Below are 23,213 nucleotides of genomic sequence, written 5' to 3'. Positions count from 1 at the left end.
TAAATTGATGGATTCTGTGTCATTTAAGTTGGGTTTGTATTTTTCTTCAAACTGGCTCAACTCCCTGTTTATCTCCTCGAATGCTTTATCCTCATTGTATTCTGATTCATTATCATAATCGACATCTTGTATGTTTAGCTCGGAATCAGATTGATCTTTTAGACTAGGTTGAAGATCCGTTGTGCATGCCATGTCATTAGAATCAGTATGAAAAGAACTGTTCAGAGAAAGAAATGAAAGAAGCAAAATTAAAATAAATAATAATAAAAAAAATAAGAAATAAAGAAGAAACTCTTCGTTTTATGAATTACGGGATAACAAGGTTTCACACTGTATTCGACATAATAAAAAGAAATCTGGATTACAACCCTGGAATAATCCAGAAAACAGAAAAGGAAAATCAGAGTCCACTACCAAGACTCCCTCCAAGTAGGAAGAGGAGTAGCCACCCAATTGTTGACCTTGACCTTGGGACCCATAAACTGTATGTCTGTCTTACTGGAACCCTCTCCAGCTTCTATCATGTTGACGTCGGCAAACACTCTTCCAAAGCTTTCATTCAAATCTCCGTTTGGCCCCATCAGAGGCCCAAAAACTTCCAGGACTGCAACTTTCTGCACCCTGCTTTGACAAATGACCTGGACAGGCGTGGGACTGGTTTAGGAAGGACCCAAACTCTTTTCTTCAATTTGCGGGCTCGCTTCACATCCGCTGCGGTGGGCTTGAATCCCAACCCAAAAGTTTCCAGGTTCTTGGGCAAAGAAACTGGCTAGATCATTCCCTGCAGATCAACCCCCAGACCTTTCCCTGGTACAAACCCGCTATTCAACATTTCTGACGCTATCATGATGGTGGCGGTTGTAATTCTGGGAAGTGGAAGGCCCTTGCCCTCAAGATTTTTGTCCACCGAGACTGCATCAAAAACCTGATACACCCATGGGCCCTTATCATCATCGGTTTCTATGAAGGGCACAATAGTATCACTGGCAGCGTGTGTGCCGTCATCCCCGTGTACCACAATCTCCTGTCTATCTCATTCAAATTTGACCACTTGATGTAGTGTAGAAGGCACCGCCTTAGCTGCATGGATCCATGGTCGCCCCAACAAAAGATTGTACGACACTGCCACATCTATTACTTGAAATTCCATGGTGAACTCGACTGGGCCAATGGTTAGTTCCAGTACGATATCACCTACTGTGTTAATGCCGCCCCCATCAAAACCTCGGACACAGACACTGTTCTGGCGGATCCTGTCATCAGCAACCTTCAGCTTGTTGAGAGTGGCCAAAGGACAGATATTGGCACTTGACCCATTATCAATTAATGCTCGAGTGACCACCGATTCTTCGCACTTTACCATCAGATAGAGTGCTCTGTTGTGTTCAGTACCCTCTACTTGTAACTCATCGTCCGAGAATGTCACTTGGTTTGCTTCAAATATCTTGTGTGCTACTTTCTCCAAATGGTTCACTGAGAGCTTGTCCGAGACATAGGCCTCGTTCAGAATCTTCATTAAGGCTTGACAGTGATCGTTTAAATGGATTAACAAGGATAACAATGAAATCTGGGCTGGGGTCTTTCTCAATTGCTCTATAATTGAGTAATCATGTGCCTTCATCTTCTTCAGAAATTCCTCTGCCTCTTCCTCTGTTACAGGTTTCTTTATTGTTTCAAGATTGACCCTTCTCAACTCTGCGGGAGCAAAACACCTTCCCAATCGAGTTAACCCTTGTGCTTCGCATACGTCTTCCACAACCTCCTTCCCTTTATGCGTCACCGTCACTTGACTGTAGTTCCACGGCACAGCCTTCTCACTTGTCATCGGCAACTGTATGACTGGCTTGATAGCAACTGGTCCCACATGGACCCCTTTTACTACCAACATTGGTTTGTTTGCTACTCCCTGCAACACTGCGCTGACTGACTCTGGCCTCTTCGCAATAATAGATGACCATTTCCCTGCTATCACAAAGGGCTTGTCATATACCTCTCCCGACCGTACCACTGCCTTTTCACTAGTCGACTCTTCATTAGTACTGGCGCGAATCATCATTACCATTTGTGAGGGTGTTTTTGGTTTCCCTCCCTCGTGCACTAATTCGATCATGTGAGCTTCATGGTGCATCGGTAATGGATTTTCATTGATGTTGGGTGCCCCTGGTGCCTGAACCTCGATCCTATTTGTGTCAATAAGATCTTGTATGGCATTCTTCAACTTCCAACATTTCTCAGTATCATGCCCGGGAGCACCCGAACAATATTCGCAGCTCACTGCATGGTTCAGATTTTCGGGGAGAGGACTTGGCAATTTGGCTTCAATAGGACTTAGTAGGCCTATCTGCTTCAACTTGTAAAACAGAGTAGTATAGGTTTCTCCCAACGGAGTGAATGTTCTTGGCTTCTGCATCCTTTATTTCCTAAAAGCCTGATTTCCGCGGAACCTCAGTCCTGAAGGATTCCTGTAGGTCCTCGGTGGCGGATACGTGTTTTGTGAAGGTGAATGTGTATTTTGTGGAGGTGGATATGTATGTTGGGGAGCCGATGCACTCCATTGCGGATGAGCCGGAGGCTGGGTGTAAGTTTGGGCGTGATGAACGGAAAAAATGTTGTTCTTGTGGTGGGTAGTAGGGCTGTGGCGGGCTGTATGGGTAGTTTGGCCTGTGGGGTCTGGGTTGGTTGTAGTGTGGTTTTCCGGACCTGCACCAACTGCTTGCCTCAATCATGGCAATTTCTTCTTTCTTCCTCCTTCCCAGCGCACCTCTCGTGCCGCTCTGAATAGCCTGGGTCGTCACCTTGAGCGCTGAGTAATTCAGGATTTTGTCATACCTCAGACCCTCCTCTATCATGACCCCTATCTTTACTACTTCATTGAAGGATTTTCCAACCGTCGTCACCAAGTGACCAAAGTAAGTTGGATCCAGTGTTTGCAAGAAATAGTCCACCATTTCTCCCTCTCTCATGGGAGGATCAACTCTGGCTGCTTGTTCTCTCTAGCGGAAACCGAACTCACGAAAGCTTTCCCCAGGCTTCTTTCCGGTCCTCATCAATGTGAGACGGTTAGGGACTATCTCGAGATTGTATTGAAAGTGACCCGCGAAAGCTTGCGCCAGATCATCCCAAGTGTACCATCTGCTGGAATCTTGCCTGGTATACCATTCCAGTGCCGATCCAGTTAAGCTTTGACCGAAATAAGCTATCAGTAGCTCATCTTTGCCGCCTGCCCCTCTCATTTTGCTACAAAAGCCCCGCAAATGTGCCATGGGATCATTGTGCCCTTCATATAAATCAAACTTAGGCATCTTGAACCCAGTCGGGAGATGGACGTTCGGGAAAGGGCATAGATCCTTGTAGGCGACGCTGACCTGGTTGCCCATTCCGTGTAGGTTCCTGAAGGATTGCTCCAGGCTTTTGAACTTCCTAATTACCTCATCTTGTTCCGGGACCTTAACCGGCTTTTCAATCTCTGCCGGTACCTCCAAGCGTGGATTGTAGGTATGGGGTTCTGGTGCATTGAATGTGGGCTTAGGGGGATAGTATTGCGTATCGTGAGCCTGAAACAGCGGCTCGCTGGTTGATCTTTGCAGGGTGGCTGAGGTGGGTCCCATAAAAGTGGGAACATTTGGTGTTGGGAGAGGTTGATGGGGTGGTGGAGCTTGGGAATCATGAGGGCTTCTCTCCTGAAGATAATGGTGATTCGGGAGGCTTGTTGAAAGGCCGGAGCGAAGGTATTTTGGCATGGGCCCCAGTGGTTCAGGGCTCTTTTGTGCTTTGGCTAGAGCTAACTACATTGCATTCATCTCTAGTCCCATCCTTTCTATCTTTTCCATCGCTTCTTTTAACAACTGGCTCAACGGCCTTTCTTCCTCGGTACTATTTTCTGAAGTAGTCATGCTCGTTGTTACCGGTCCTTTGGATCTGGTTTTGTAAGGGTGTGCTGCCAGAATGCTTTAACAACTAACTGTCTGGTATTTGTGGAAAACAACAAACTTGTTAGCGTTAGAGTTTAACAGATTTGATAACAACACATTGTGGATGCAATGCTCTTAGGCAGTAAACCATTTCTAACATGCTTTGCTTCAAACACATGCGTCATCCGGGCTTGCTTATTTACCCCTTTAAAGTACTTTGGGAACCCCTGTATTTTATTTTTATTTTATATATTATTTTTTCCTTTCTTTTCTTCTTTTCCCTTCTCTTTAATGGCGGTCGAATCTTATGCGGATTTCCTACGTATCACGTCCCCGCGTGAATCAGACCGGGCGTAGTTCTGCCACAAAGTAAAGACACACACAAATTCTTTTGGAATCAATTAATTCATCATCAAAATTTGCTATTACAAATTACTTATCCCAAACCAAGAACAGCAATAGTACAGATTCCAAAGTTCTTAACCTGACTCGACGAAAGAAAAGAAAACAACACATAGGAAGACGACAAAGCCAATTAAACAAGACTCGAACTAGGGGCTACAATTCCAACTTAAGGGCTCGCGAGGCATCATTCGGCCTTTACGCGGCCCTTGGTGTAAGGTCTCTCTGCAAGCTCTTCAACTCGTTCATGATCCGGTGGACGCAGCCCATGATGGAAACAAGAAGGGTTTTCCGAGGTATTTGCTCACATGCTAGGCATCTCATGTAGATGTAGTGCCCAATCTCATCAATCCTTCCTCGAATGTTGTCCCTTTCCACGAACAATTGCTCTATTCACCGGTTCTTTAATCCCAGTGCTTGAGCATTGTCGGCAAGTCGATCCTGGAACATCTCCATTTGTCTTTCCATTCTGGTCATTGCATCGTAACAGCGTCTTCTGTCGGCTTGGGCATCTCGTGCTTGTTTGAAGATCCGCTCCTGAAGAGTGGAATTCATTTTCCTTAATATCCCGATGCTCATTTCATAATCCCTTATGACTTGCTGCAGACGCTGCCTCCGGGCCATTGTACCTTTTACCCATCTGACCTTCATTCTTGCTATGCAAGCTTCCGATCTCTCTAATTCTTCTCGGCTTTTGCTGACCTGATTTCTCAGATCTGCTATCAATCTTTCGTCGGAGCGACGTTTCTATCGGTCGCTGTTACTCTTACTGACTTGCCGAATGTGGGATTTCAGTGTCTGGTTTTCTTTGGCTAATTTGTTCTTCTCACTCTGCTCAGAGGCGACTTGTACATTGTTCTCAAATGTAAGCCTTTCGATTTGTCGCTTTAAATTCCCGATTTCAACCCGGTAGCCTTCCTCCCTCCTTAACCAGCCCCACTGCTCCTGCGAATCATCCGTGAATTGTTGGACGTGAGTTCTTTTAGCAGGTCTCTGACAAATCTGGAACCTTCTTTCGAACCAATAATCGTACTTTGGGTCTACCTCACCTTTAGCCAGTTCTCGAACCATAGTCTTGGGTTCCAAGAATCTACATTCGTGCCACAGCTTTCTAATCTTTCCTTCGGGAAATACGACTCCCGGGCTCAGCTCGATGGCGTGCTTGCTTAGATCTTCATCAGTGGGAATTACTTGAAACCTTCCTAGCTGGCGCAATACCCGATGAGGAGCATATGGTTGGATGTTGCGAAGTCCCATCAAAAGAATATGACATTCCTCATCTGTCATGTATATTACCTCAGTATCAGTCAGCCACCCAAATGCCCATTCAATTTGGTCGGCTGTTGTTGACCTTAATCGTGTAAACCATGTTTCGACACCTTCAGGAAATCTGACGCCTGTCATGCGTTTCTCAAAGCCGCTGATACAATTTCTCTCAGTCAACCCGTGGTTCATGTATCCTGATCGGTGATGGAGGTGTTCTTGCATCCATAGCTGAAGTAACAGATTACATCCCTGGAAGAACTTACCTCCTTCTCGGAATATAGTTAAGTTCGGTAGATTTCGGACATAATCAAAGGAACCACAGTACTGTCGGTTCTTTTGATTGCAACATCGGCCATCCCTACAAGGCCTATCTCTACTTTCTTATCTTTGCGGTGACAGACCACGATTCCCAGGAATGTTGTGATAACGCCAAAGTACGTCTTGCTTCCCACTTGTTTCTGTTCCCACCATGAGTTAATCCGAGGTTTGGTTCTTCAAAACCCTGAGGAGTTCCGTACCGTTGATACAAGAATTGGAGAGCACAACATCCTCTCGACAAATCATCATTCTGTACCTTCCGACTAATGCTTAGCAAATCCAAAAACGCGTGCGGAGATACTAGCCTTGGTGAAAGTAAATACTGCCCTCTTAGCTTCCCATTCAACCCCGCATATCCGGCGACTTCCTCCAGTGTAGGTGAAAGTTCAAAGTCAACAAAATGGAATACATTGCGGGTTGGGTCCCAAAACGGTATTAGAGCTTCAAGAATATCTGTCCTTGGCTTGATACTCAGCAGATTGACAAGATCTCCCAATACTCTTCCCACTATCTCTTTACTATCAGCTTCCAGATCATTCCACCACATGTGGAGTTGTAGAGGGACCTCGCTAAGGGCCGAGAATGATTCATTTTGATTCGTGCTCATCCTGCACATTTATTAGGGTAATTAAAGAAAAACTCTTATTAGACTCAAAACAGAACTATCTATATTTGATTTTTCCTGAATTGTGAAGATGAAGGACTCGGTTTTTCAAATATGGCCTTTCAGCACTTCAGGGGCGAAGATTTTAAGGCTTCGTGAGTCTACCGGTCAAAAATCAAAAAAAAATGGCCTTTTGTGCAAATTCAACCTTCCGGCGTCCCTTTCAGGAATACTCGGCTATACATGGCAAAACAGCCTAACTTGATCTGATGAAATTAACATTTGACATGTTTTGGTTATTTTTAGCAAAAAGGGGGGGTTGGACCCGATGAGGGTTGCCTACGTATCTCACACCCGGTGAGAATCAAACCGGCGTAGTTCGCCCAATTTAAACAACTATATAAAAAACTATTTTTGCTTTTGTTGGCAAATAAGCTAAACAAAAATCAAGACATTTTCCTCATAACAGCACAAATTATCTTTTCATTTTCCATTTCTTCAGACCAGACAAACTAAAAAGGATAGACTCTCTTCTTCTTTTTTTCTTGAATAAAACAAACTATATTAAAAGTAAAAATATTTTTTCTCAAAATTTTGTCAGAGTTTCGACGCTATTGGGACATTGTTATTTTCTTTTCAAACAAAAGATTAACCCTATACACTACTTAAAAAAAAATTATGTATTCAGAGCCGGTCGTCATGCAAATTCAAAACAAGTAAATGCACAGCGTTGAGTAAGATGCATCAGGATGGTCTTTTCTGTTTCAGGTTGTTATTCCTAGACGGACCCAACCCCTGTGTTGAGTCCCCTAAGTCAAAAATGCACATGATGTAGATAAGCGTTCCTACTAGGGATCCGGCATGAAGTTGAGTTATTCTAGGTTCAGAACCTGGGTGTTTGTTCTAGACCTGGCTTACCCAAGCGGATAGCTCGGGCCGGGGGGGGCAGCGTACCGGGAATACAGAAGCTTCACCGGCTTAGCAAGTTGTCCGAACCTCGTTCTAAATTGGGATTTGACACTATACAGAAAAGAAGTCGTACGAAGTACACCCTTCTTCATGATTCAGAAGACTCAGAGAGGATATGGGTTTCGGCAAAGTTTCTATACAGTTCACAAAATATCAAAGCGGTAAAAGCAGTTAGTTAGCACATTAAGCACAGATCATGTAACAAAATCAGATAAAGCTAAACATAACAATTATACTAAGCTCGATTTCTAACCCTGAACCGGTGGTTCTGGGTCGTAGTCCCCAGTGGAGTCGCCAGAGCTATCACACCTCCTTTTTCCGCCCCCGCGAGGGTACAAGGAGTTTTTTTCCAATTAAAGGACAATCGAAACGGGATTTGTTTGTTTGTTTCAGAGTCGCCACTTGGGAGATTTAGGGTGTCCCAAGTCACCAATTTAATCCCTAATCGAGGAAAAGAATGACTCCATATTACAGTCTGTGAACCAGAAATCCGGATAAGGAATTATGTTAACCCGGGAGAAGGTGTTAGGCATTCCCGAGTTCCGTGGTTCTAGCACGGTCGCTCAACTGTCATATTAGGCTTATTTATCTGATTTTAATACAATTAAGAACCGGTGTGCTAATTTTAACTTTTTACCACTTTATGATTATTATTTTTCAAAAGAATGTGAACATCGCTTAAAACACATCTTTGGACTGCATCGCATGAAATGCAGCCACAATCCGGAACACATTTTATTTGATGTTTTGGGATTTGGATTTAGGTCGCATGAAATGCACACCCAAGCTTAAGAAAGTAAACTATTAAACACGCGCCTAAAGAGACTATCGCGTTATTATTTTGGGAAGGCCGTGAAATTTGCTAAACAGCCCGTCCTGAAAACTAAGTATTTTAATATATACATTTAACGAGGGCCCCGCAGCTTGTGCATTTTATTTGGCGAGGCTCGTCTCATTTTTATTTTAAAAAGGATATCCTAAAGTGACTACATTCTTCTATTTTTCATCTCTAAAATGAAAGAGAAAAAATGATCCTAATCCCATTACATACTCGAAATTGTTATAGTCTATCTCCGAACAAAATTTATAAAATCCGAATGCGAGGACGCGTATAAGTCATCCGTTTACCAAATCATGGGCCTGGGTCCAATGCATATGGTATTACACTGGACCTGGGCCACCTTCATTCCGATGTGGGCCTAATTAATTATTTCTACACCTATTCGTGAATTTGCAAAGCTGAAAGATAAACTGGTACTATTTCACTTAACAGTTTGTAGTAAATTTTAAAGTAAGCGATCTGTTGGCATGAAAGAACTTAAAGATCTAGTTTTAATCCTAATTCAAACCATTTGCGTACTGAAATTAGACTATCATGACAATTAGAAGTATATTGGCCTAAATTCTAGCTTGACATGCATCTTTACAAACAAACTGAGATAAGCAAGGTGCTCTTTAGCATCCTATCCTTCTTTTAACTAAGGGCCTACATAGGGAGCTCATAAACTAAATGACTGCGTATGTGAAAACTGTCCAGTTATACAGCTCCTTGGAAGGAGTCTACATATCAGTGATACATAAAAAGGATAGATTCTCTTCTTCTTTTTTTCTTGAATAAAACAAACTATATTAAAAGTAAAAATATTTTTTCTCAAAATTTTGTCAGAGTTTCGACGCTATTGGGACATTGTTATTTTCTTTTAAAACAGAAGATTAACCCTATACACTACTTAAAAAAAATATGTATTCAGAGCCGGTCGTCATGCAAATTCAAAACAAGTAAATGCACAGCGTTGAGTAAGATGCATCAGGATGGTCTTTTCTGTTTCAGGTTGCTATTCCTAGACGGACCCAACCCCTGTGTTGAGTCCCCTAAGTCAAAAATGCACATGATGCAGATAAGCATTCCTACTAGGGATCCGGCATGTGGCTTTGTTTATACTAGGTTCAGAACCTGGGTGTTTGTTCTAGACCTGGCTTACCCGAGCGGACAGCTCGAGCCGAGGGGGCAGCGTACCGGGAATACAGAAGCTTCACCGGCTTAGCAAGTTGTCCGAACCTCGTTCTAAATTGGGATTTGACACTATACAGAAAAGAAGTCATACGAAGTACACCCTTCTTCATGATTCAGAAGACTCAGAGAGGATATGGGTTTCGGCACAGTTTATATACAGTTCACAAAATATCAAAGCGGTAAAAGCAGTTAGTTAGCACATTAATCACAGATCATGTAACAAAATCAGATAAAGCTAAACATAACAATTATACTAAGCTCGATTTCTAACCCTGAACCGGTGGTTCTGGGTCGTAGTCCCCAGTGGAGTCGCCAGAGCTATCACACCTCCTTTTTCCGCCCCCGCGAGGGTACAAGGAGTTTTTTTCCAATTAAAGGACAATCGAAACGGGATTTGTTTGTTTGTTTCAGAGTCGCCACTTGGGAGATTTAGGGTGTACCAAGTCACCAATTTAATCCCGAATCGAGGAAAAGAATGACTCCATATTACAGTCTGTGAACCAGAAATCCGGATAAGGAATTCTATTAACCCGGGAGAAGGTGTTAGGCATTCCCGAGTTCCGTGGTTCTAGCACGGTCGCTCAACTGTCATATGCGGCTTATTTATCTGATTTTAATACAATTAAGAACCGGTGTGCCAATTTTAACTTTTTACCACTTTATGATTATTATTTTTCAAAAGAATGTGAACATCGCTTAAAACACGTCTTTGGACTGCGTCGCATGAAATGCACCCACAATCTGGAACACATTTTATTTGATGTTTTGGGATTTGGATTTAGGTCGCATGAAATGCACACCCAAGCTTAAGAAAGTAAACTATTAAACACGCGCCTAAAGAGACTATCGCGTTATTATTTTGGGAAGGCCGTGAAATTTGCTAAACAGCCCGTCCCGAAAACTAAGTAGTTTAATATATACATTTAACGAGGGCCCCGTAGCTTGTGCATTTTATTTGGCGAGGCTCGTCTCATTTTTATTTTAAAAAGGATATCCTAAAGTGACTACATTCTTCTATTTTTCGTCTCTAAAATGAAAGAGGAAAAATGATTCTAATCCCATTACATACTCGAAATTGTTATAGTCTATATCCGAACAAAATTTATAAAATCTGAATGCGAGGACGCGTATAAGTCATCCGTTTACCAAATCATGGGCCTGGGTCCAATGCATATGGTATTACACTGGACCTGGGCCACCTTCATTCCGATGTGGGCCTAATTAATTATTTCTACACCTATTCGTGAATTTGCAAAGCTGAAAGATAAACTGGTACTATTTCATTTAACAGTTTGTAGTAAATTTTAAAGTAAGCGATCTGTTGGCATGAAAGAACTTAAAGATCTAGTTTTAATCCTAATTCAAACCATTTGCGTACTAAAATTAGACTATCATGACAATTAGAAGTATATTGGCCTAATTCTAGCTTGACATGCATCTTTACAAACAAACTGAGATAAGCAAGGTGCTCTTTAGCATCCTATCCTTCTTTTAACTAAGGGCCTACATAGGGAGCTCATAAACTAAATGACTGCGTATGTGAAAACTGTCCAGTTATACAGCTCCTTGGCAGGAGTCTACATATCAGTGATACATAAAAAGGATAGACACTCTTCTTTTTTTTCTTGAATAAAACAAACTATATTAAAAGTAAAAATATTTTTTCTCAAAATTTTGTCAGAGTTTCGACGCTATTGGGACATTGTTATTTTCTTTTCAAACAGAAGATTAACCCTATACACCACTTAAAAAAATTATGTATTCAGAGCCGGTCGTCATGCAAATTCAAAACAAGTAAATGCACAGCGTTGAGTAAGATGCATCAGGATGGTCTTTTCTGTTTCAGGTTGCTATTCCTAGACGGACCCAACCCCTGTAATGAGTCCCCTAAGTCAAAAATGCACATGATGCAGATAAGCGTTCCTACTAGGGATCCGGCATGTGGCTTTGTTTATACTAGGTTCAGAACCTGGGTGTTTGTTCTAGACATGGCTTACCCGAGCGGACAGCTCGAGCCGAGGGGCAGCGTACCGGGAATACAGAAGCTTCACCGGCTTAGCAAGTTGTCCGAACCTCGTTCTAAATTGGGATTTGACACTATACAGAAAAGAAGTCATACGAAGTACACCCTTCTTCATGATTCAGAAGACTCAGAGAGGATATGGGTTTCGGCACAGTTTATATACAGTTCACAAAATATCAAAGCGGTAAAAGCAGTTAGTTAGCACATTAATCACAGATCATGTAACAAAATCAGATAAAGCTAAACATAACAATTATACTAAGCTCGATTTCTAACCCTGAACCGGTGGTTCTGGGTCGTAGTCCCCAGTGGAGTCGCCAGAGCTGTCACACCTCCTTTTTCCGCCCCCGCGAGGGTACAAGGAGTTTTTTTCCAATTAAAGGATAATCGAAACGGGATTTGTTTGTTTGTTTCGGAGTCGCCACTTGGGAGATTTAGGGTGTCCCAAGTCACCAATTTAATCACGAATCGAGGAAAAGAATGACTCTATATTACAGTCTGTGAACCAGAAATTCGGATAAGGAATTCTGTTAACCCGGGAGAAGGTGTTAGGCATTCCCGAGTTCCGTGATTCTAGCACGGTCGCTCAACTGTCATATTCGGCTTATTTATCTGATTTTAATACAATTAAGAACCGGTGTGCCAATTTTAACTTTTTACCACTTTATGATTATTATTTTTCAAAAGAATGTGAACATCGCTTAAAACACGTCTTTGGACTGCGTCGCATGAAATGCACCCACAATCCGGAACACATTTTATTTGATGTTTTGGGATTTGGATTTAGGTCGCATGAAATGCACACCCAAGCTTAAGAAAGTAAACTATTAAACACGCGCCTAAAGAGACTATCGCGTTATTATTTTGGGAAGGCCGTGAAATTTGCTAAACAGCCCGTCCCGAAAACTAAGTATTTTAATATATACATTTAACGAGGGCCCCGCAGCTTGTGCATTTTATTTGGCGAGGCTCGTCTCATTTTTATTTTAAAAAGGATATCCTAAAGTGACTACATTCTTCTATTTTTCGTCTCTAAAATGAAAGAGGAAAAATGATCCTAATCCCAATACATACTCGAAATTGTTATAGTCTATCTCCGAACAAAATTTATAAAATCCGAATGCGAGGACGCGTATAAGTCATCCGTTTACCAAATCATGGGCCTGGGTCCAATGCATATGGTATTACACTGGACCTGGGCCACCTTCATTCCGATGTGGGCCTAATTAATTATTTCTACACCTATTCGTGAATTTGCAAAGCTGAAAGATAAACTGGTACTATTTCATTTAACAGTTTGTAGTAAATTTTAAAGTAAGCGATCTGTTGGCAATAAAGAACTTAAAGATCTAGTTTTAATCCTAATTCAAACCATTTGCGTACTGAAATTAGACTATCATGACAATTAGAAGTATATTGGCCTAATTCTAGCTTGACATGCATCTTTACAACTGAGATAAGCAAGGTGCTCTTTAGCATCCTATCCTTCTTTTAACTAAGGGCCTACATAGGGAGCTCATAAACTAAATGACTGCGTATGTGAAAATTGTCCAGTTATACAGCTCCTTGGTAGGAGTCTACATATTAGTGATACATAAAAAGGATAGACTCTCTTCTTCTTTTTTTCTTGAATAAAACAAACTATATTAAAAGTAAAAATATTTTTTCTCAAAATTTTGTCAGAGTTTCGGCGCTATTGGGACATTGTTATTTTCTTTTCAAACAGAAGATTAACCCTATGCAATACTTAAATTTTTTTTTTTATGTATTCAGAGCCGGTCGTCATGCAAATTCAAAACAAGTAAATGCACAACGTTGAGTAAGATGCATCAGGATGGTCTTTTCTGTTTCAGGTTGCTATTCCTAGACGGACCCAACCCCTGTGTTGAGTCCCCTAAGTCAAAAATGCACATGATGCAGATAAGCATTCCTACTAGGGATCCGGCATGTGGCTTTATTTATACTAGGTTCAGAACCTAGGTGTTTGTTCTAGACCTGGCTTACCCGAGCGGACAGCTCGAGCCGAGGGGGGGCAGCGTACCGGGAATACAGAAGCTTCACCGGCTTAGCAAGTTGTCCGAACCTTGTTCTAAATTGTGATTTGACACTATACAGAAAAGAAGTCGTACGAAGTACACCCTTCTTCATGATTCAGAAGACTCAGAGAGGATATGGGTTTCGGCACAGTTTATATACAGTTCACAAAATATCAAAGCGGTAAAAGCAGTTAGTTAGCACATTAATCACAGATCATGTAACAAAATCAGATAAAGCTAAACGTAACAATTATACTAAGCTCGATTTCTAACCCTGAACCGGTGGTTCTGGGTCGTAGTCCCCAGTGGAGTCTCCAGAGCTGTCACACCTCCTTTTTCCGCCCCCGCGAGGGTACAAGGAGTTTTTTTTCAATTAAAGGACAATCGAAACGGGATTTGTTTGTTTGTTTCAGAGTCGCCACTTGGGAGATTTAGGGTGTCCCAAGTCACCAATTTAATCCTGAATCGAGGAAAAGAATGACTCCATATTACAGTCTGTGAACCAGAAATCCGGATAAGGAATTCTGTTAACCCGGGAGAAGGTGTTAGGCATTCCGGAGTTCCGTGGTTCTAGCACGGTCGCTCAACTGTCATATTCGGCTTATTTATCTGATTTTAATACAATTAAGAACTGGTGTGCCAATTTTAACTTTTTACCACTTTATGATTATTATTTTTCAAAAGAATGTGAACATGGCTTAAAACACGTCTTTGGATTGCGTCGTATGAAATGCACCCACAATCCGGAACACATTTTATTTGATGTTTTGGGATTTGGATTTAGGTCGCATGAAATGCACACCCAAGCTTAAGAAAGTAAACTATTAAACACGCGCCTAAAGAGACTATCGCGTTATTATTTTGGGAAGGCCGTGAAATTTGCTAAACAGCCCGTCCCGAAAACTAAGTATTTTAATATATACATTTAACGAGGGCCCCGCAGCTTGTGCATTTTATTTGGCGAGGCTCGTCTCATTTTTATTTTAAAAAGGATATCCTAAAGTGACTACATTCTTCAATTTTTCGTCTCTAAAATGAAAGAGGAAAAATGATCCTAATCCCATTACATACTCGAAATTGTTATAGTCTATCTCCGAACAAAATTTATAAAATCCGAATGCGAGGACGCGTATAAGTCATCCATTTACCAAATCATGGGCCTGGGTCCAATGCATATGGTATTACACTGGACCTGGGCCACCTTCATTCCGATGTGGGCCTAATTAATTATTTCTACACCTATTCGTGAATTTGCAAAGCTGAAAGATAAACTGGTACTATTTCATTTAACAGTTTGTAGTAAATTTTAAAGTAAGCGATCTGTTGGCATGAAAGAACTTAAAGATCTAGTTTTAATCCTAATTCAAACCATTTGCGTACTAAAATTAGACTATCATGACAATTAGAAGTATATTGGCATAATTCTAGCTTGACACGCATCTTTACAAACAAACTGAGATAAGCAGGGTGCTCTTTAGCATCCTATCCTTCTTTTAACTAAGGGCCTACATAGGGAGCTCATAAACTAAATGACTGCGTATGTGAAAACTATCCAGTTATACAGCTCCTTGGCAGGAATCTACATATCAGTTATACATAAAATGGCTTTAGTACAATCAGTAAAGAAAACTAAATTCAGTTTATAACTTCAAGTTCTTCATATGTATATTCATGCTTCAAATGTCAACTTCAACATGGAATTACATCAGCTTAGTATGTGTACCTGGATTTAGACAACAAGAACCAGAAGAAGAAAAGAATATCAGCAGCAAGCAGCCAGTCAGTAATAACGACAGCAACAAACGAACGGACAGCAGTAACACAGCAGCAACCACAAATAGCCCAACAGTAGCAACCCAACAGGGAAACCAGAATACCCCACTGAAATAGTAACAACCCAACTACACAACAGACTTGACAGAAAATAGCTTGACAATCAAACAATCGGATTTAGCAAAACGGCTTGAACAAAAAAAAACCAACTGTATCCAACCAAACAGCTGACCACCCCCCCCCCCCTTTTTTGTCTTTTAGGATTATCAGATTTTCTTCTCTCAATTGCCAACCCCTTATCAGTAAAAAAATGAGCTCATTTATAGGCCTAAAAGACCTTCACAGGACTGCCTCGTATCCAGACTTCCTCCCCATACCCTTCAACTTCCCACGCCTAAGTATCTTCTTGATGCAAGTCATTTGGTTCTCCACTATAGCATGCTTGTCATTTTGATTCATTCAAGAGTCATGGGCTTTTATTAGATTATTTATTTTAACCCATGTTCTTGTGTTGTGCACCCCACTAATACTAGATTAATAGTATTTTTCATTAACCAATTGACAGCCCATTAATCCTAAGCATTTGTCAGTCTTTGACACCCCAAATTATCCCTCAAACCACTGATTATTACTGTCTTACCCCACCCCCTTCACATCGCTGAGTCTGTTAACTATAACCATTTTAATCCTAATCCGAACCTCACCAACTAACAAACTACAACCTATAATTAGTTTACCACTGGATTTAGACAAACATTTAATCAGAATCAGGCAGTATGAATCAAGTCGTTGCCTTCCAAGACTATAAAACACAAACGACAACATGTATCGAATCGACTTTGCGAGTTACAACGTATAATAATCAGTCGACAACAAAATCAGGCTAAAACAGAGCACACAGGTGATTCATGTGTTTTTGGACGAAACATGGAACTTATGAAACTTAATTATTCGACGACGTTACTCAAATCGACTATACAAACTATTACATGTAACAAACAATCGACAAACAACATAGACTAAACAGGCCACCAAATTATTTCAATATTCGGGACATTTAGCAGGGAGTTTACGAAACTTAACTATTCGACGACATTAGTCGAAACGAATAGATATCTCATAACATACACTTAACACTGAATAGAAGAGAAATCGACCACATAAAAGTGTCTTTGAAGATGGAGAGGATTGACAGAAAAATAATCAAAAATCAAAAACAAATCTACTGACATACGAATAACACATAAACAGAAAGAAAGAAAAGAAAATTACCTCGGAAGCTTACATCAAAAATGAACCAGGCCTGAACCGGACTCGACTTTTAGGGTTCTTTAGCTAAGATTTGGGGTTTGAAGAGTTCTACCTAGATTCGAACGAGACCAACGTTGATTAGGGTATAAGGGATGTCAGGGGAGTGGCTGGTGTGAATTTGGGACTCATTAGGTGATTTAGGGTTTTGGCTCGAATCTTTGATCGAAGATTCGAGAACCCTGGAGATGATTCGAAGTTAAGTGACCAGGGATTCGTGTTCAGGGTGGTTTGTAGGTTCAGTGGTGTAGCTATGGTGACCGGTGGCGTTGTTGCCGCCGGGTTTACATTGAAGGGGGGATATGGTGGCTGCTAGGGTTTGGGGGTGTTTGGGATCGTCTCTGAGAGACGATGAAACCAGGGGGGTGTTTGGATAGGGGGCGGGGTAACAGGGTTGGGCTTATATACGACTTAGGAGTTTAGATCCTGGCCGTTGGATCAAGTGAGATCGATGGCCAGGATCTATTCACTAAAGAGGGACGACGTCGTTTGGGTGTGATGGTGGGTGAGACCGGATAGGGGAATGGATCGGATCAAGTCAACGGGTCTAGGGGATGTGATCCTGGCCGTCGATCCATTTGAGATCAACGGCCCTGCTCAACTGGGACAGAAACGGTGTCGTTCGGGCACCTCTGAGGAGACGGACCAGTTTAACTCATTGGGCCAGCTCGTTTGGGCCTATTTTTATTTTAATTTCTTTGCCCAAACTGAGTATTCTTACTATTTTTAACTCTTTTTCTTTTCTACTTTAATTAACAATCAACAAAATTCTAAAATAATTTTTGTAAAACAAAAATTAACCTACAACAATGTTAAACCTTAACAACAATTAATACACAAGGTCCAATATTTAATTAAAAATAAAATTACACCACGACACACATAAATGACAAAACACAACAAAAATGCATATTTTTTGTGATTTTTCTTTCTTTTAAAATAAAACAGGTTTTAATTGACTCCACAATGCATAATTACATCTTGAATGTGTATGCAACATGTATATATATATATATATATATATATATATATATATATATATATATATATATATATATATATATATATATATATCAATCACAACAACGGCAAGCTTTTACGGACCAAATAATTACCAAAATGTCACGTAAATTCTAAAAATCGTACACAGATGGATTTTGTTTTTATTTTTTAATTTCTTTTGGAGTAATTTTCGTGAAGCAAAAATCACGTGCTCACAATATGCAAAATATGCTCACAATTGGCAAGAAGCCTAAAATTGGAAACATGACTGAGGATATAAATTCTTTAACAAAATAAGTGAGGAAAACCAGTCAAAAATCCCCTAAGGGTTCTACAGGTCGGCACAAGGCCCCAAGCATGGCAACAAGCCCAATTCACAATAATAGTGTATACGTCTCAACCAAAAATGTAGTAAAATATCTCTCGGGACGGACCAAGTCACAATCCCCAATGGTGCTCTACCCCACGCCCGTTATCCGGCGTGCAAGTCACCTCAATATAGCGTTATGATGTAAAATTATCATTTACATCTATTACTCACCTCTAGCCGGCCAAATACTACTCCGCGATGCCCTTTCCTTTCGTATCGACCTCCTCGCGCGTCGAATCTAGCCAAAACCACAACGAATACATCACAATAGGCTAAGGGAATATAACCCAATCGAAAAGACTCGAAAAATATCAAAAATCACGAAATTTGCAAAACCGGAACCCCGGGCCCACGTCTTGAAATCCAGAAATTTTTACATCAAAATGTTCCTTATCTCGCCACGAGTCTATACATACCAAATTCACAAGAATCTGAATCCATTTGACCCCTCAAATCCCAAATTTAGAATTTCAATCTCAAGCCCTAGTTTCTTATAATTTGGTTATGTTTTCATGGATTTTTAGGATGATTCTTCAATAAAATCATGTATTTAACTCATAAAACTTACCTCCAATCGATCTTAGTTGAAACTCCCTTCAATCCCCGTCCAAAAGCTCTCAAAATGACTAAAAATGGCGGAGAAATGGGGTGTTTTTCGCGAATGAAATGTAAACATTCTGCCCAGAATTTTTCGGAATTACTGTTCACCCCGTGTTACTATTCACCGTGTTACTGTTCACTGGGTACTGTTCACGTATAATGTTATGGGTACTGTTCACGGCACTATTCACTGATACTGTTAAGGGGCAATGTTCATGGGCACTGTTCATAACTACTGTTCATAGTGCTGTAAAAACAATGCAGCACCTTTATTTTTTTCGTGCCTAAATCGATCCGTTAACCTTCCGAAATACACCCGAGGCCCCCGAGACCTCAACTAAAAGCACCAACATGTCTTAAAACATTATCCAAACTTGCTCCAATCGTCAAAACACCTCAACTAACGCCAAAATCATCAAATTATATCGAATTCAAGCCTAAGTTCTTTTAAAACTTCTAAAACACACATTCGATCAAAAACCCGACCAAACGATGTCGGAATGACCTGAAATTTTGCACACATATCCCAAATGACACAATGAAGCTACAGCAACTCTCTGAATTTCATTCCGACACCCGGATCAAAATCTCACTTATCAACCGAAATTCGCCAAAATACTAACTTCGCCAATTCAAGCCTAATTCAACACCGGACCTCCAAAATTACTTCCTGTCCTGCTCCTAAGTCACAAATACCTCCCGGAACTAACCAAACCGTCGAAATTCACATCCGAGCCCTCTAACTCATAAGTCAACATCCGGTTGACTTTTCCAACTTAAACCTTCTTAAAAGAGACTAAATGTCTCATTTCTTATCAAAATCGCTCCAAATAAATTCGAATGCACCCAATACCGATAATGAAATATGAGGAAGCTAAAAATGGGACGAACGAGACAGTAACTCATGAGATGACGGGTCGGGTCGTCACATAGATCCCCTACGCGATCGCGAAGAGGAAAACTCTGCAACAGCTGAAGCTCCAAAATCTTCAACTCTCCAAAGCATGAAATGGTCCGATTGACCACCCAAAACTCACCTGAGGCCCCCGGGACCTTAACCAAACATACCAATATATCCCATAACCTCATTCAAACTTGTTCCAAGCTTTGGAACGCTCAAAATAACATCGAAACACCAAATTCTCATCGGATTCAAGCCTAAGAATTCCAAAATCTTCTAAATTACGCTTTTGATCAAAAACCCAACCAAACCACATCCGAATGACCTGAAATTTTTCACACACAACCCAAATAACACAACGAAACTACTGCAACTCTCGGAATTCCATTCCAACCCCTATATCAAAATCTCACCTATCCACCGGAAATCGCCAAAATATCAACTTCGTCAATTCAAGCCTAAATCTACTCTAAACCTCCAAAACTCATTTCGATCATGCTACTAAGTTTCAAATCACCTTCTGAAACTACCCGAACCACCGGAACTCACGTCCGAGCCCTCTAACACACAAGTCAATATTCGATTGACTTTTCCAACCTAACTCACTCCAAAGACACTAAGTGTCTCAAACTATATCAAAATTATTCTGGATTCGATCCGACCAACCCGATACCATATAACACGGATAATTAAATCATAAAGAAGCATAAATGGGGGAAACGGCGTGGTAATTCATGAAACGGCTGGCCGGGTCGTCACATAAAATTATGAAATTGTCCAAGGTCTTATAATGAGACCCCCAACGAGTATCACCCGGTCGTTAGAGGCCTCGTTCTTGATTCAAACCTTGTCCGGTAATAACTTCTCCAACTTTAATCAACTCTTCCAATTTATCCAATTGATATTGCCGACGTGAATTCCTCCGTTTAAAAGAAGCTCCAATAATATTTAAAATATTAGTGACAACATAAAAAAATAACCACATCCGAATGCTTTTTAGAAAGAGCTACAAGTGCTAGTTGCAATTGATGATCAAAACAATGAATAGAATATGCAGACGGGGTATCTTTCAAAATCAAAGATTTGGGGCCATTTTTTCGCTTGCATATTACTAGTACCATCATAACCCTATCCACGTATCTTGGATGGACTTAATGAATATTTCAAAAGTAAAGAATAAATCTCTTTTTGTAATGGTTTGGAAGATATGTCAATCACATGGACAATATCCAAGAATCACTATATAACCATTCCACTTTTGTTGACATATCTCAAAATTAAAGTCATTTACTCCTTATGTGAGATGTCTTTTGATTCATCAACTAATATCCAAAAAAATCACCACCCATATCTTCGATAATAACTTTAATTGTTTCTTTTGCACAAGCTTTCACAATCTCTTTTTGAATTGTCGGACAAATTATCATATCATTTTATGGAGCATGACGTAATATTACTTTTTCACATCCAAAAGCATATCCCCATGCCATTCCAAAAAGTTCAAGAAAATGGCCTTTATATTCAGAATCTTCACTTTCATCATGTCCACGAAATGGAATCCCGATCTTAAGAGAAACCTTGCCACATCTATTGAGGCTTTTAAGCGCATACGATAATCACTTTTTACTTTTTCGCTTTTCTTGTCAAAAGAAGAAAGAATCGATTGACGTTGATTTATCAAATCTTGCATCCTATTAAAACACTTATGATGGATACTATTCACTTCACCAACATGTGCCTTAAGTCTTTCCACAGCTTTGTTCCAACCTCTAAAACCGTCTTTTGTAAATGCATCTCCCCCATTACCATGACTTTCGAGTTCATTCTTGAATAAATAGCAACACAAACAAAATGCAACATCCGCTTTAATGCTATACTCCAACCATTGAGAATATGGTCCTTTAAACCAAGTGGGACAAAATTGACGCATTTTATTCCCAAACATAGTTTTAGGAAAGACATGGCCTATCGGTTTACAAGGCCCTATTTGAATATAATATCTCCTCACTTCATCTCGAATATTAGGACCATAACTCGAAATAGGCAATCTTTCTTTGGGATCCACTTCAAGAGATAACAAATCAAGCTCTAAATGTGGGGAAGGATGTGTTTCCCTTTAAATTTCCGGATTTATTTGTGAACTCACAGATGGCCGACTAAAACTAGAAGTTGGTTGGCCATCATTTAGCTTGATGAGAAATTTATCCATTTCAATGTTAGGATTACCTTTCCTACAAAATCAAATTTTCACAATTCTATTCAAAATGAATCCAAAAAAATTATTAAAAGTACAAATCAATCACAATCACAAAAATCATAAGTTCACAATTAGAAGAATCACAAGTTACAAGTAGTGGGCAATTATTTGGGAATAAGAAAGTTACTGTCATTTTTTAAGAAGTGCAGCAGCAAGCCATCAATAGTTTCAGTACTTTTAAAACAAAATATTGATGCAAATATGGATAGGGTAATATTGACAAGAACTACATTACTTTGAGAAGCTAAAGAAGTGTAGAGGCAAAGAGCAATATCAATTTTGAAGAACCGAAGACGAGATTTAAAGCTTGTCGATTACTCGATGCCGATTATAACACTTCCCGTTCTTGACTGTCAAAATAAATTTTAAACATTCAAATAATCAATAATATTTCAACCCAACTTCAGTACTTCATAAATCAAAGGAAAAAGATAAAGAAACAAAAGAAACAGTATGATTGATAAAGAAATTGGAAAGATATGTGACCTTAGTTTGCAAAAAAGTTGGTATTTTGCTGTTGCAGAAGACTTGGGGCTAGAGAGTGTTTTCTGGAGAGGTGTTTTTGATTTTGGAATTTTGAAAAGTGACTAAAGAAGGAGTTGTGTACTTAAGGGTGTATTGTGGGTCTGGCCCAGCCCGGAACCGGCCCGGGACCGCGTGCCATACGCGCCAAATGGGCCGGTTCAAACGGGCCGGTCTCTAGTGGTGCAAAAGCCCATAGCGGGCCAGTCCTTACCAAAAAGCCCGTGAGCCCGGGATCGCCTAGCCCGGGACCGGCAGGCGGGCCTGGCCTTGTTCAACCGGGACAAACGGGCCCCAATAACAATTTTTTTAAAAAAAAAATTAAAAAGGGCCAACGGTCAGATTTTTAAAATCTAGCTGTTGGCCGTCAATTTTTAGCCGTTTGGAACTTTAAAAAATAGCCATTTGGCCCCCAAACTTTTTTTAACCCCAAACTTTTTATAATTAAATTTTTTCCCTATTCTCAACTGTAAATACCCTCTCATTTTTCATTTTTACTCACAAATTCATCAATCTCTCTCTAATTTTCTTCTATAATTGTTTCCTTTATTATTTCAATTTCGTGAAAAATTGTGAAGTTGGTGAATTAAAGTATTCAAGTCTTCAACGATATTCAATTTTCAAGAAGTTGTTCGTCAATTCGGTAAATTCGTTCTAACTCTTAAGTTTTAATATTATAGTTTTATTTGATTTATTTAGTATAATTATAATTAATATGAACTTTTCTTTGAAAAAAATATTTGGTGGTAAGGGTAAGGAAAAATCTAAAATTGGTGAATCTAGTCGCCAAGCTACTGCTCTTCCCCCGGCTCCCCGACCCAGACCTGTTACTCGTCCTCCTTCACCTGTTATTCGTGATAGTGATAACCCTTGTTTTCAATTTTTCGATAGTCAATTTTGTCATGATGTTGCACCAGGTCAACAATTAAATGAAGAA

The 23,213-nt window shown here is 40.3% G+C and overlaps 1 protein-coding gene across 1 annotated transcript; it reads right to left on the bottom strand.

Moving 5' to 3' along the window:
- Window positions 1-20,950: 20,950 nt before the first annotated feature.
- Window positions 20,951-21,427, bottom strand: LOC142172441 (uncharacterized). The gene has a single exon (XM_075236055.1). It carries the CDS (start codon window positions 21,425-21,427, stop codon window positions 20,951-20,953), a length of 477 nt encoding a protein of 158 aa, XP_075092156.1.
- Between the last annotated feature and the right edge of the window lie 1,786 nt (window positions 21,428-23,213).

Source organism: Nicotiana tabacum, chromosome 18 (assembly GCF_000715075.1).
Source record: "Nicotiana tabacum cultivar K326 chromosome 18, ASM71507v2, whole genome shotgun sequence".
Classification (NCBI taxonomy): domain Eukaryota; kingdom Viridiplantae; phylum Streptophyta; class Magnoliopsida; order Solanales; family Solanaceae; genus Nicotiana; species Nicotiana tabacum.
Note: the sequence above shows the minus strand (reverse complement) of the source record. Positions and strands in the feature narration are given on the sequence as shown.